The 16,265-nt window shown below is 38.4% G+C and overlaps 1 protein-coding gene across 1 annotated transcript in view; it reads right to left on the bottom strand.

Annotated features, from left to right (window-relative positions):
- Nucleotides 1-3,641: 3,641 nt before the first annotated feature.
- The window catches only part of TEK (TEK receptor tyrosine kinase), a 62,988-nt gene continuing 50,364 nt past the window's right edge, over nt 3,642-16,265 (bottom strand). The window contains exons 16-23 of the mRNA XM_081941616.1: nt 14,251-14,361; nt 13,090-13,280; nt 12,402-12,515; nt 11,109-11,179; nt 10,610-10,650; nt 8,050-8,146; nt 5,402-5,501; nt 3,642-4,479 (exon numbers count right to left, since the gene is read on the bottom strand). Of these exons, the coding sequence (XP_081797742.1) occupies nt 4,405-4,479; nt 5,402-5,501; nt 8,050-8,146; nt 10,610-10,650; nt 11,109-11,179; nt 12,402-12,515; nt 13,090-13,280; nt 14,251-14,361 (800 nt within the window). The 3' untranslated portion in view covers nt 3,642-4,404. The remainder of the gene's footprint in view (nt 4,480-5,401; nt 5,502-8,049; nt 8,147-10,609; nt 10,651-11,108; nt 11,180-12,401; nt 12,516-13,089; nt 13,281-14,250; nt 14,362-16,265) is intronic.

Raw genomic sequence — 16,265 nt, 5'->3', positions numbered from 1 at the left:
GCAAGATTCTCCATCTAGCAGCAAGGAGAATTCTTTCCTTCGTCTTTTATGTGACCAGCGTAAAAGAAGAATACTAAAATAATAAACCTCCCTAAGGATACATTTAAAATTAAAGTCAAATTTACATGATAAACCCCTCTTGGGAGGTTTTGTAAGGGTTGCAAATCTAGAAAGTTTCACACTTTGCAGTTGTAGGAAAAGAGCAGTATATAGAAAATTCCTATTATTAGAAGTCTTTCGGCATGAGCATGTTCTCAATTACCCAAATATAAGTTTATGATAACATCAAACCACATTTGGTAACCTAAAACACCACACATTTAATAGTAACTCTCCACTAATTGTTAAAAGTCTGGAGATTTCACATGGTCAGAGTAGTGGTATCAGGAAAGTCCCAATTTGGTGCTGAGGTCAGGTGTCATGTCCAAAGGCTTGCTATTTCTGTGTAAATTTATATATAATCAGCCAACATTGCTTATTGGTGACATATCAATATTACAAAGAAAAAGAAAGGGCCTCCAGTTCAGGAAATTATGTTTCTTGAAATAGTCCCAAATGTTTTTATTTTATTTTATTCAGCACTGAAATAACTACAGAATGAATCCTTCAATTTAGAGAGGACTCTAAATCAGGAGTCTCAAACTCAAGGCTGGATTTGGCATGCAGGTGCCCTGAGAACAGCGAAGGACCAGCCCACGGTACCTCCGTCAGCAAAAATGGAGCTTGACCCACCACAAGCGCCTCCAACACGAGTGACAGTGAGCTGGCCAGGGCCTATAGCCACCCCCCTCTCCCCTTGAGGTCAAACACAACCCTGATGCGGCCCTCAATGAAACTGAGTTTGATACCCCTGCTCTAAATCAATGGTCTTTCTCTCTCCCTATACCTCCCCCCCCACATATCCCAAGCACTTCTTATGTTCTTCTAAAGCCAAAGCATTTCTTTTCTGACTTCAGGGTATTGTACGAAGAATAATGTCATTTCATTCAGTCCCTGCTTGAAGGAATAATGTAGGCTTGAGAGGAGCAGAACGGAAAATCCATTGAAAAGCCACCTCGGTTTAATAATCTCCTTTCAAAAACAATAAGAGGAAACCAACACTAAACCTCATGTCAGAGAAGCCCTCCTCCCCAAAATAAAATATTCAATCTTAATTGCAGCGTGAACTATAGAATCCATTGTTCTTTGAAGACATGATTGGGCCTTCTGGTCAGTGGTCAGAAGGGGTTGTCACAGTCAGTCTCTCCGGGGTCTCTTTTCCAGCACACCGCAGTTAGTCCAGTAGTAGCACTTGCCAAATACCCTCAGCAGAAGGAGAATCTCTGCCATTCATAGAGAGCCTCCGTGTGACATTCTATACCTCAAGACTATTTGTCCTGCTATAGAGAAGGAAATGCAACAAGGGTGTATGCCTAATCCAGAACGGGATTAGGTTGTTTAATGGGAGTGGAAGGTTTTCAAAGTCGATTTGAGTAAGAAAGATAACACATACTATTAGACTAAGTGCATCATGTAATTAATAGCGGGTATTTCTGAAAATTTGGAAAAGAAACCTTCTATCTTGAGTGATAGTAACTGCCTTGTTGATCAGTTCCCTTTGTTTGCAGAAATAAAATGTCTCATCTTTTTGTAATAGCTTATTTGCTTTCTGTTTACATACATACATACATACATACATACATACATACATACATACATACATACACAAACATATACCTACATATATACACATATACATATACACATACATATATACACATACATATACATATACACATATACATCATATACACATACACATACACCTATACCAGTGACGTGTGATGAGGTTTATGGCTGGTTAGGCACTGACCCAGTGGTGAGTTTCAAATTTTTTTAGACTTGTGGACTTCAGCTCCCAGAATTCCACAGCCAGGCATGCTCAGTTCCGATTTAAAGCAACAGCATTTGTTTTTCTCCTTTGCAAAAGAATTTTCCTTCTTTCTTTCTTTTTCTTCTCCCTTCCCCTCCTTCCTCCCTCCCTCCCTCCCTCCTCTCTCAAACACACACACACACACAAACACACACACACACACACACACACTGGATTGGACTACACACACTTTCCCCCAGCCCCGGAAGGATCCAGCCCAGCTTCACTGATTACAGGTTTGAAAAGGCAAAGTGGCTCTGCCTGCAATCAAACCCTAACCCTTCCCTCCAGCCTTTGCCCAAAGCCCCGCACCAGAAGGATGAAGTTTGAATTCCTCCCCCTCCCTCCGACCCACACGTACCTTTTCCAGCTGTTTCAGAGAGGATTTCAACTCTGCTCTTGCCTCGGGTCCTCTGAAGAAGCCCCACCCAAATGAGTGCCCTCTACTATGAGGCAGAGAACTGCGTGCCTCACCTACGTCAGGAATTTTTAGGCTTTTAACCCTTGCTTAACTCTGCTCGAGTGATCATAAAACACCTAAAGTCAGACTAGATGAGGCATGCAGTTCTCCTGCCTCATAGTAGAGGGCGCTTTTTTAGAGGCTTTTTTAAACAGTTAAGCAGAGTCATCCACTGTGAGGCAGCAACTAGCTCAGCTTTTTCCTTTTACATTTTTTTTCTTTTCATGATGACAGTGGTGAGGCTGTGCCTCCCCTGCCTGCACGTCACTGACCTATACCTATACATGAATCTGATCTAGTTCATGGCCACTGTTGGGGAGGCAGATCTGGTCCAAAGATTTAGTCATCATATTCAGGTGATCTTGATTAACATTACCCCTTGAATCATCCAAGCTGTGTTTGAAACTAGTTTAGAAATCAAGACACTGTTGGGATGTTTTTCAAGTATCCTACTCAGCATGGTTCATTCAGTATCTATTCTCTGAATTCTGATATCAAGAGAGGATGCCGGGGAAGGAAGGACATAGATGTTCTCAATTCCTTTCCCAAACAAGGAGTATTTTTAGATTAACATTAATCTAAAATATTTCCCTCTATTGCTTGAGGTCAGCAGAATGAGCAAAAAACATCTCAGCCTCTTGACTCCCGCCTCCGAAATAACTTGGTAGAACATCAGGTTTCTTAGCAGGTACTTCAAATGAACCCATCTGAATTGCTCTGCCTACTTATTTTATTTATATATTTACCAAAGCCATCAAGAGTTCTCACTCAAGGCACAAATGGCTAAATCGTGTTACTGTGGGTTTATTATGCAAAGACTTGGCTCTGTGGAAAAGGCTAATGCTGGGTATGGTGGAAGGAAAGAGAAGAAGAGATTTGAAAGACTAGGTTAGGGACAGAATATCATGAAGAAAATATATATACAGATTGAAAATGACTTGATCCCCCCACTTACTCACTCCCTTCTCTCTTGCTCTCTTTCGGTAAAGTGATCTCAAAACTCTTTTTAAGACCATTGTTCTCTTGTGTTTTACAAGGATCCTCCAATAATCTATAAGTTTGTCTTAAGGAACATTTTTAATTTGTTTCACCACTTTCCAGGAGAGCAAAATCGTCTCTCTTTGGAACCTGGGGCACTGAGGCACTTAATGAGCCTCAATAGATTATCTGGTTTACTCAATTGGGCCCTTGGAGATTCCCCCGTCTGGACTTCCCAATATAAATCTGACTTTAAAAAAAAAGAAACATGAAACATAAAGAACTGTAAAATATATTTATTTGTGCCATTTCCTCATCCGAATGGTGCTTGGGTATGCATGCAGTGCATAGAGAATGAGAAACTGAATGTTTAGATATAAGTATTGGGTACTGGCACACATACACATTTACATACATATATACATGTACACACATTTCTAGAGCATACTGACTTGAAAGTACACTCTTAAGGTACAAGTAGTCCTTGATTTACAATCAGTCGCTTAAGAAACGTTTGACGTTACAACGATTTGAAAAAAAGTTATTTGTGATCTGTCTTTGAGATTATGGCTCTCATATTAGCCAAATGGTCACATGGTTATACTCTGGACCTTGGCAAACAGCTCACAATTTTGGTTGCAACATCCTGCGGTCACCTGATTGCATTTTGTGACATTTTTTGCCTTTTTTTTTTTTTTTGGCAAAAGGCAGCAAAAATAGCTGCCGGATAAAATGGGTTTGCATTTACGACCACGTGGTTCATTTAATGGCACCATCATTCACTTTAGTGACTCTGGTGACATGTTTAGCAACTGTCATAAAAACAATCATAACAATTGAGCCCAGTCACATAATGCCTCAATTTATGACTGCAACAGCTGAAATTTCAATCCCAATTGTAATCGTAAAACAAGGATTACCTGTATGTGTATAGTCAAAAAGTATTATACAGAAAATGTCATCACACCGCTTTTTTTTTACTTCACAAAACATTCCCCCAGGAGATCAAGCTCTTAAGTCATTCGAACTGATAAATAATTTAAAATCTTCCATCTTAAGCAGCTTCTTCAGCGGAACAGTCAATGCCTGCGTAGGTGAACTTTTCATACAAAGTTGTATTCACATAAGTCTGGAAATACAATTGAAAAGAATAAGCTTTATATATTTTACTTGTACATAGCAGCTGATGCAAATTATTTTCATTATTTATTTATTTATCATTTTTTTAAAGAAGAAAAAAAGAGAAGGAATGGGCAAAATGGGAAAAGAAAAAGAATGATGCAGAAATATAGTATCAGTAAGTGGACAATGGAGTTACCTAGTCTGTACAGTTAGTGGTCAGAAATTAATCATTAAATAAATTATTAGAAAAGATTTGAATCGTTGAGCTAAATCCCCACTGTTTAATGATGAAAATTCTCATAGATCTCTTACTTTAATCTCCACTAAAGCAAAAACTATGTTGGTGAACCTCTGCTATTTTCCTTCTCTTAGAAAAAAATATTCTTGTCCCAGCGTTTTTTTCAGCTATATTATTCTTAGGTCAGCATGGAGTGGAATGGTGGCCTAGAGGTGGAGTTTTCACCTCACAATCAGGAGCTGTGAATTTGATCCTAGGTAGTAGCAGATATTTCTCTCGGTGCAAAGAGAAAATATCTGCTGTGGGCTCTCCATAGGCATCAGGAAGGGCATCCAGCCAGTAAATGCTCAGCTCCATCAGTCATTCTGACTCTACCCTGACACAAGGGATTACAGGGTTGTTAAAAGGAAAAAAAAAATCTTAAGTCAGGATATGTCCAAACACTTGAATGTGGACTGTTTAGACCAGGCCACCTGAAATTGTCTTTAGAATTTTGTGATATTCTGCCTCTGAATGTTTTTTTCCCAATCACGAAATGCATGAGAGATTTTCACAGTAATACTGAAGGTGATTTCCAACCATGCTATGACAAAACATCTTTTCACTACCCATGTGAAATAGAAGTTAGTTTCAGGGCAATCATTTCAATGGGAAATGTGACTGGATGTCAGAAATCATTGTTTATTCTTACCTTCCTTTCTTCTAACATCCTGCTCAAGGAAACGAGTATCTGGGCAAAGGATGGCCTTTCATAAGGTTTTTCTCTCCAGCACTGCCTCATTAAATCATAACTGAGGGGGGAAAATCAGAAGGAAATATCAGCCAGAACAACAAAAATTATGTATGCATAATAACTACGCCGCGTAATGGAGTGCGCTCCCGTTACTTGTCCCAGCTTCTGCCAACCTAGCAGTTTGAAAGCATGTAAAAATGCAAGTAGAAAAATAGGGACCACCTTTGGTGGGAAGGTAACAGTGCTCCGTGCACCTTTGGCATTTTGTCCTGCCGACCACATGACCACGGAGACGTCTTCGGACAATGCTGGCTCTTCAGCTTTGAAGTGGAGAGGAGCACCACCCCCTAGGGTTGGGAACGACTAGCACATACGTGCAAGGGGAACTTTTACCTTATAATAACTACCAGATGCTTAAAAATAAGTCTATTAAATGACAGAGATGGTCTGTGGCAAAACAGACTATCCATTCCTTCCCTAGATCATTATTATTAGTGGTCCCATTTTTAATAGCTCCTAAGCTAAGTGCAAATAGTAAAGGGACCCTCTAATGGACGTTTTCCTTGAAAACTCTGGGAAATGCATAGAAGAACAGCTCCTATTAGTTTCAGTCTGAACTAAAGACGAAGAATATCTCCTACGGTGCCTTTTAAAATGCCAATCTAGACAAGCATTTTATAGAAAGGTGAGGCTCATCTCTATGCTGTGGGATGACCTTCCAATCTTTTTTCTTGACACAATTTTCTTCCATCCAAAATACTTTTCTGGAGGTCCCATCCCCACCCTCAATGAAGTTGTTCTCCCAATACTGCAAAGCTATACATTTTCCCATCTAGGAATATCTGTATTTGTGGGTCATTTAAAAATAATAGAACCTATTTTACAGTATGTCTCCCCACCTCACCCCGCCCCGGTCGGCCATTCAGATTTCATTGAGGCATTGGGATTTTCAGGCAGGGAATCAATTGTTTTTTTCCACATTGGCTATTTGCTCTATAAAACTCACATAACTCATCATCATTAAGTACTTGTTATAGAAGCTAAGGTGATTAGGCCATTGCAACCATCTCTTGAAAAATACACACTGGGAGATGACTCCGAGCACAAGCCATGTTACTAAAGCAAATATGATAACAAGAAAGGCAGCAAAATGTGCGATCACTACTCTGCTGGAGATGATCAAGACATATATTTTAAAAAGTTTTCATTTTGAGCTCAAAGTACCTTTTGTGGACCTAGCTTGTTTTCAGAATGTCATACATTCTAATCAGAGGTGGTATTTAGCCCGTTCGGACTGGTTCGGCCGAACTGGTAGTGGCGACTTGCAGATGGGCCCACCCACCCACCCATCTACCCACCCTGGCTCTATGCCATCCTATTTAGCTATTTTTTCGAAGCCATGTACATTCATGCAAGCTGCACGTGTGAGCAAAGCACATGTGCGGAAGGCCATTCACGTGCGTGGAAGGCGCTCGCGAAGTGAGAGTGTACACGTGGGGTGAACTAGTAGTAAACCTCTGTGAAACCCATCTCTGATTCTAATGCAACCGGATTCATAATGACTATCTAAAACATTTCAAGCATTCTATCAGCGGGAACAGTGGGAATGCAAAACTAAACCCTGCTTTCTCTCCCCCCCCTTCTAGAACATGGGACACTTTTCCTGACAAGTTATGTGAAGTTGTCAAATTTATGAAAAAGGTGATGTAGGCAGAAATTCTAATGGTAGGTGGGAATGGCTTTGGGTGACAGGAGGAAGAACTGTAGACTAATCAGCATGTAAAAGATTTATCTCAGAAGGAGAGAGAGAGAGAGAGAGACAGACTATGTTTCAGAAAGGCCCCTTCCTAGTTTACTGGAGAGTAACAGGAAAGGAAGGGAGAAATATTTCCAGACTTGCAAGATTCTGTTGTAACCGTACAATAAAGATATGACCTCCAACCACTAAGCACAATCAATCAATCAATCCCAAAGAATATTTGTTTTGATTTTCTTGTTTTTCTTTGAAGACATTTCGTTTCTCATCTAAGAAGCGTCTTCAGCTCTGACTGTCTGGTGTGGTAATGGAAGGATTTATATTCCTTGCAGAGACCTGGTCATTTGCATTCTTTTAGAGAGTTGTTGAGTCCACTTTGAGGTTTGTCTGTGTCCTGAGTAGTTCAATGGGTGTCCACACCATTCAGTCAGAGCTGTTGGATGAGAAGGGAAACATCTTCAAAGAAAAATAAGAAAGTCCAGTTGCCTCTTGAAAAAGCACCTTTGGGACAACCATGATCTGGATGACTAAGAATCTCCATAGACAATCAATCAATCAATCAATCAATCAGCCAATCATCAATCAGAGGTATGTTGAAATGTGACATATTGTACAAAAAATTACGATCACATAGACTGATTACGCATATCCATTGTCCTCATTCATTCGTATGTTCTTTTGAGATTTATACATTTTTCTTCATCTATGGCTTATTTTAATAGTCACCTCTTTTCTTTCTTGAAACAAGTTTACTTACTATTGTGAGTTCATTTTTGCAATTTGAATCTCACCTCTGGACCCATAGGGCATTCAAGACCATTTTCAGTATAGCAAGAACCAAGAGACTTACACCTCATCATCACAGTTGAGTGGCTTCTCCAGTCTATACCCTTGGGGCAATTTTTCATAGAGTTCTGCGCAGGTCATCCCACAGTATGGTGTTCCACCTAAAGAAGAAAACTATTTTTTTCTCTTTTTTGGGAGGGAGGGGGTTTGTTTGTACTCTTCTAGATGACAATAGGTTTATAATTGTCTTCTTAAAACAAGACAAATGAGATATTATCAACAAGGCTGGGCATATCATTATCTAGATCAGCTCTACAAAATTGGACCATAAACCCCAGATATCAGAAATTCATCATTTTTCCATTTTTGCTCCATTCCTCAGGTTTACCACAAATAGTGAAGCTATGAAACATAGTTTATGTCTGATTTAGTGGAAACAACTGCTTGAAGTTTTATGTACCAAAGGGCAGAAACGTTTGAGTTGACTTCTGTTTATTAATAAATGATAATGAAAGGGTAGAGTAAAATTAAAAATTCTGCATTATAAGTTCACATAAAACCCTCAAGGTACAAAGATTCCATTTTTGTCTGCTTTTAACAATCGTTTGTTAATATCTCTGAATTGTTGACAGCAGAGGAAGCTAATATCGCCTTATTTTTTTATTTGGACAAATGTGCACACATGGATATATAAAGAAGCAAAAAAGCTTCCTTTTTATAGGTTCCTTCTTGAACCTATCCTTCCTAGCCCAATCTGTTTGCTCAACCCAACTATCCAGCCCAGGGGTCAGTAACCCGCGGCTCTGGAGCTGCATGTGGCTCTTTCATCCCTCTGCTGTGGCTCCCTATCACTGGTCAGCACCACAATTTTGAGAGGAGCTTCCGGTTGGGAGGGGGGAAAGCACAGCATGCCAGGAGGAGACTCTATGGCAAGTGGCAGGTTTTCCAGTCAGCTCCACAATTGATAGGGCTTTCAGTTAAGCCAGGTAGACAAAAAAGGATGCCATGCTAGGAGAAGACTCTATGGTGGGAGGAAGACTCTATGGTGGGGGGGGTCTTCCGGTTGGCTCCAGAGTTGAATGTGGGGCTTCCAGTTAGGACCTTTGTGACTCTTTGAGTGTTTAAGGTTGCCGACCCCCTATCCAGCCCAATTTGCTTGGCAAACCACATCTGGAATATAAGTGGCATCCAGAAGTAAACCGCAATTCAAGTGTGCAATTTTCAAATATAAAAGGTCAAAAAACAGATCAGCCAGTCTATGAACAGAAACTCCTAGCATCATCTCCTGTTTTGGTATTGGAACTCAGGAGTTTCATGTCCATTAACATTAGTTTTTATTGTGAACATTTACATAGCAATCTGTCATAAACATACTATACTTTGAGTTCATGAGCACATATATGCACTTGAAATAAAAACCAAACAAGCAACATGATAAAAACCAAATATATCCAACAAATAAAATGATGCATACTAAGACATAAATATGGTTCCTATATGCAGATACTAATATTAGAAAAGATTTGATTTGGCCTTCTATTTATTAGCTTCTTGGTTGAGCAAGCTACATGCTAGGATGATGTTCTTGATAGAAACAATATAATAAAAGCACAAGAAGTTCTCAGAATGTATCAATTCAAAGTGCAGTAGTGGCAAAAATAAGCGATTTTCAGATTAGGGAAGAAAACGAACAGGTCAAAGTAACATACCTAAAAGTATTTTTAAAATTATGTATCTATTTATTTATTTTTATTTATTTATCAGGATTTATAGACCGCCCCCTCTCCCCGAAGGGACTCGGGGCGGTGTACAGGCGTCTCATTAAAACAAATGCAAAAGATAAATATCCTATACCCTTAAAAATGAATTAAACCTAATACAGCTGTACAGAAAATTAAAAATTAAAAACAACTAAAAAGCATACCCCTAAAAAACTTAAAAATGCAGGCTTGAGGGACTAAAATTGGGAATTAGGCCAGGCCAGCTAAATTGAATAGGTGGGTTCTGCTAATCCTGTACCAGAAAATTTTAGAAAATGTTGACCAAAATTATTGACCGTATTTTCTACATTGGGATACATAAAATTATTTAGGGTTTTTTAGTGCAGAAAAAGGACAGGAAAATGGAGATGTGTGACAACAGCAAACCATACTTTGCTAATCCACAAGTTATCCCACAGTTGACTGGCTTTATATGGTACCAGTGCTTTGAAACTTAACACCTTTAAGATGTATGGACTCCCAGAATTCCCCAGTTGAAGTCCACATATCTTAGATTTGTCAAGTTTCAAAAACTTGAGGTTTACACAAAACCTCATACTAAAAAAAAATCTTACCCCCTGAGAGTGAACCTTATACAATATATTCTACAGTTTCCCAAATATCATTTTTAGGGCTAAGAGATTACAGCCTAAATTACTTTAATGGGGGAATTATTTAATAATGGAGGACAGGGGAAAAAAAAGATAAGGCATCTCTGAATGCAATAAAACAGTAAGAATATAGGCTAGACCTGCTTGGAGGCTCAAGGACAAATCACACTGGACTGACTATACCCAGCCTATGATTTTATGTTCTTTACCAAAATAAAAACTCTAGGAAAAGGGTGAGGGTAAGGAAACTTACCCAAGCTAACTATTTCCCATAACAGCACGCCATATGACCAACTGCAAACAAGACAAAAGAAAATAATAGCTTAGCATCGATTTCCTTGGAAGAAATGTGCATTATAAAAATGTATTGATATAGAAGCAAAATTATCAGATGTAATCTTCCTTTTTTTGCCTCATTTGTTTATTCTTTCATTTGTTTATTCTTTCTCTCACAAGCATGTACAAGAAGGCAGAGCTTTGATCACACCACCTTTTTTGATTATTTTGATTCCCTCTGTGGACATAACTAAGTTGAAAACAATATGCAAGGGAAATGGATCTCCCTCATTTTCACAAACACTGTAACCCTCTGAAGAGAAAGAATTTTCCAAATCACACAATGAATTGAAAGGCCAAAATGGAGATTTGAACCTGGGTCCAAGTTTGTTTCTTAATGATTCCATTATACATTTTCTCCAAGTTTTCTACCTTGAATAAAGAAATATAAAAATGATCTAAACAGAGAAACTCACACATCACTGTTGGAGGTATACACGCTGTAGTTTAAAGATTCAATTGCCATCCATCGCACTGGAAGCCTTCCCTAGAACAACAAAATTAACATGCTATATATTAGGTGTTTCCTTAAGCACAGGATCAATTAACAAGAACAGTTTACTAGACATCTACACATTCTTTCAAACTATGTTTATATTACAGGGACATTGATGTCTAGACAACAAAAATGCATCATCTGTGCCCATCTTATAGCTAAGAGGATAATCCTTCAACTTTGGAAAGATAAGTTTGATTGAAGAATTGATATTGCTTGAAAATTAAAATTATTACAGACATAGATCAGTATAGATAATAGCAATGAAATACAGTCATCCTTTTTTGCAACTGTTGTGTATGATTTTATACACATGAATGATAAGCCCATACAATATATAATTGTATTGTACTGTTTTAATTATATTGTTTTTTCTCTTTTTTCTTTTTTATTAAATAAGCAAAGGGGGGGAAACTAGAATGGTTTCCTTAGCCTTTTTGAAAGAGGGAATATCTGTTGTATGCACACTATTTATTTTATTCATTCATGCCATTTTTAATCTGCATATTCATGGTTAAAAACAACTCTATAACGAGGATATTATCTCTTTCCCATTGTAAATAGGATCCAAGTGTGCAGTTACAGTATCACTTATAAAACTTGTAGGGCACCACAGAATAAGTGGCAAAAGCCATCCAAAGTCCCACTATAGGTGTAAGTGTGTCACAGGTAGAAAAAGGGGCAGAGAGCATTGACTGTGCCATTATGACTATCCTGTTGACTTTTTTTGACACCTGCACTTTTCTTTGTACCCAATTTTCACATCTGTATAAAGTTAATTATCATAAACTATTCATCTTTGTCCTTTAAGTGCCTATAAAACATCATGTCATCTAAATTCTCAATAGGAAAAATGGACTAATATCTAACTTTCTTATGGTACCAATAAAGTTTCTAAACAAGAGAAATCTAGTCTTATGAACAATACTGCTTCCATTCTTCTCTGCTCCTTCCTGAACAGGTATTCTTTGCAAGAAAAATGATGAAAGAAATGTGTGAAAGATAGGAGGGGACAAAGCCAGTTCACTCAATAATTCCAGGAGTGAATTCTAACTTTCTAGCCTGGATAATTTTGATCAGATATAGATTTAATCTAGGACGTTTTAGCAAAACCTTTAAGTTCTAAAGACAATTTTCATTTTTTAAAATAACATTGAGACAGACTATACCCTTCTGTATGAAAGATATGATGAAAATGTTCTTCTTTCCTTACCATGGTCTTTTTAACATAAACTTCTTGACCTCTAGATAAACCAAAATCGGCTATTTTTGCAACATAATTTTCTCCAACCAAAATGTTCCTTGCTGCTAGATCCCGATGGATAAACTAAAGGGAGAAAAGATTCTCATTGCAAATTTGAATCTTAAATTATATCTAATAACATATTTTTGTGTGCGAAAACAACCAGAGAAATATGCAAGATATGTTTTCTACAGGAGCAACAATTTTATTGTTCATATTTTTACATGATAGATACCAGCATTGATCGAAGAAATGCCAAGGATAAGGTGTGGCGTGACCAGAGGTGGTATTCAGCCAGTTCTGACAGGTTCTGGAGAACCGGTAGCAGAAATTTTGAATAGTTTGGAGAACTGGCAAATAGACTGGCCCCGCCCCTGCTACTTTCCAGCTTATCTTCTTTTGTTGCCCTGAACAGGAGAACGGAGCTGGAAAGCAGGTTAGTAGGGTGGGGAGGGAATGGGGGATTTTGCAGTATCCTTCCCCTGCCACACCCACCAAGCCACGCCAACAGAACTGGTAGAAAATTTTTTGAATCCTATCACTGGGTATGACCCGGTTCAAATTAACCTCAGCCTATTTCATGGACTTTGGGGAGATGTGCACTAAATCACATAATACAACCATATTTTTAATTGGGGAAAATAAAATAAAAGCTCACCTGTTTTTGGCTCAAGTAATCCATCCCTCTGGCCACATCAGCTGCAAAGTGCAGAAGTTGCTGAGATGAAAGAGTGGAGGCTGTACTATTAGCTATGGCAAATGCTGGATCTGTCTCAAGGACCCGACTTTTTCTCAAAAAATCAAGCAAATTTCCATGGGGTGCATATTCAATAGCAAGGTAAAGATAGCCTGTTATTTAAAAACAAAAACAAATATTGTATACAGGTAATCCCCAAGTTACAACTGTTCATTTAGTGACATTTCAAAGTTACAAGAGCACTGAAAAAAGTCACTTATTTTTTTCATACTTCTGACCTTTGCGGCATCCCCATCATCATGTGATCAGAATTCAGATGCTTGGCAACTGATTCATACCTATGACCATTGCTGTGTCCCAGGGTCATGTGATCACCTTTTGCAAGATAAGCAAAGTCCATGGGAACCAGATTCACTTAATAATTATGGCAAGACAGATTGTAAAATGGGGCAAAACTCACTTAACAAATGTCTCATTTAACAATAGAAATTTTGGGCTCAGTTGTGGTTGTAGGTTGAGGGCTACCTGTAATTTCATAAAATGAATGAATAATTATTTCTTTTCCCAACAGGAGAGATCCTATGGGGTGAGTTTCTAGAATAGAGGTATTTGGGGTTGTTGTTTTTTTCGGATAAAATAGAGTTTTTCAAACTTGGCAGATTTAAGATGTGTGAACTGCAACTCTCAGTATTCTCAAGCCAGTATATTGACTGGGGAATTCTGGAAGTTGAACTCCACATATCTTAAAGTTGCCAAGTTTGAAAATCTGTATTATAGAAGCATTTATTTACACAGATTAGTTTTCTGGTTTCTTACCCAGGCTGCCAAACATTTTTGAATAATACCCATCTTTCCTTTTCTTCTTATTATGTGCCTCCCATCCAGATCTTCCAAAGTTTTACCCCATGGTATAAATACAACATGGTGTTCCTAAGCTAGTAGCTAGAGAAGGGGTATGATTAGTCTAGACTTCAGTGTCCAAATTTGGAGGAGAGATACCTGGACATACATAGTAAGAAAATGAAATTGCATCATAATGTTTTCATGCAGTATAGCTACTACTGCAAATAATATTATTTTCCTTAATATGATTTTAAAGAAATCCACTGAAAATAAATGTACCTCGATGTTCACAGGCACCTAAAAGGTTTATGATGTTAGGATGATGTCCAAGTTTACAAAGTACTTCCAGTTCTCCAGCAAAATCTCTGTGATCGTCTTTGGAAGCATATTCTGCAAATAATTGTTGTTTGATTTTATTGTCTTTAGTTATTAATCTTTGCAGCACTTAATTAATACAATATTGTTCATATTATGAATAGCATCTGTTTTTTTAATTATGTCCAATAATAGATGTATTAAAAACTAACAAAAAGACAATTTTCAATAGTCATAAGTGCATTGGTTGCTTGCTTGCTGTTTATAACCTGCTGAATTAGTTTCTGCAATAGAGCAGCCAACGCATAGTAAAAATATAGTAAAAAGATAAAAGACAAAAATATGACCAATTGTATTCAATGAGATTAGACCTTGGTGGTTGGTTGCTCATGATTTCAATTTTAAATATTAACACACTAGAAAGTTAGCACCCACCCCTCTTTTTGGGAAATATTAAAAAGGTAGAATATTATATTTCATAAGAAATGGAGAAACATGCTCTTGGAAAGCAGCCCCCACCTTTCTTAATAGCCCGCAGCAGATGTCAGCGCTTAAGTGATAAAGAGTTAGCTCTATTCATAAGCAAATACCCTCACCCAAGATCCAACAAAAGTAGGATTAGCCCTCAGCCACAATAGGAATTGCCCAAAGCCCCTTCATTGTATCATCTCAGTTGTACCATCCCCAGTAGTTCAAACTTCAACCAAACGTAGCTCAAACAAACGCCTAGGATTTGTACATGGCCCCATGGGAGTCTGACAATAGACAATAGAATACATATTCTTGCACAGGAACAGGAAGCTCAAGTGCAAAGCCTAAGAGAAGGTATAAACACTCCTTACTCTCAACTCCATGTAGTCAGCTGCCCAGAACCTATGTGGTTCTGCTTCAACATTAAACCATATTTCCAATCTGCCTCCATGTTTCCAGTGTCTTTCTCCTCGCTTGGAATTGAACCAGATGGATATTTCTTCCAACAACACTATCATATGTCCTTCCTTATCTCTATGTCCCAGGGCATTTTGGGAAGGAGGAGACAGATGAATAGGAGCCAGGCACTCCATATGGTTTCTTGTGCTACAGAGGTCGCTGCAGAGGTCCGTGTAAAGCTCAAGACCCAACTCTTCCAATTAGCTGGCCTGGCTCAACCATAGTTTTATCCTATTGCTCCTGACGGTTTTTTTTAAATTTTGTAATTTTAACTGAGGGTGTTTTAAATGGTTATTTTAATTCTATTTTATATATATTTTATGAGTGTTACCTCCTCCATGTACATGTACGTGTATGTGTTTATTTGTATTTGTATATGTATTGTATATATATATATGTATATTGTATGTGTTTTATTGTACGCCGCCCCGAGTCCTTTTGGAGAGGGTGCGGCTAACAAATTAAATTTCATTCATTCATTCATTTCATTCATTCTTGGAGTAGAAAACCTTGAGAAAGTACCACTAAAATCTGCCCTGGGTATACAATATATAACACCAGCTAAAGAATGGGCAGCTGTATTTTCACATGTTTGTGCATATAATAGTAATTTCAAATGGAACACAACATTGTTTTGATACCTGAAATTCCTCATTAAGGAATCACCATAAGGAACTTAGTTGCTTTGTTATTAAGCAGCGTGTGATTCAGGGATGGTTTCTGGCAGTTGCTACTGCCGGTTCGTTCAGCTGCGGCTGTGCTGCACTGCACGTGTGTGCATCACATGCGTGTGTGTGTTTGATGCATGCTGCATGTGCATGCGCACTGCACATGCATATGGAGTGCAATAAAAATTGTTCTGCGCATGCCCAGAAGCAAAAACAAGAAGAGCCAGTTCGGGGGAATGGCAGGCCTGGATCGCTACCAGTTCCAGTGACCCAAGCTGCCGAACCACTACCAGTTCAGCCGAACCAATCTGAACTGGTAGGAATTCCAGTGTGTTTCCAGCATGCTGAACAACTTGCAGCCACAGTTGGTGAGAATTTGCA

Source organism: Natrix helvetica (assembly GCF_964273705.1).
Source record: "Natrix helvetica genome assembly, chromosome: 2".
Classification (NCBI taxonomy): Eukaryota; Metazoa; Chordata; class Lepidosauria; order Squamata; family Natricidae; genus Natrix; species Natrix helvetica.
Note: the sequence above shows the minus strand (reverse complement) of the source record. Positions and strands in the feature narration are given on the sequence as shown.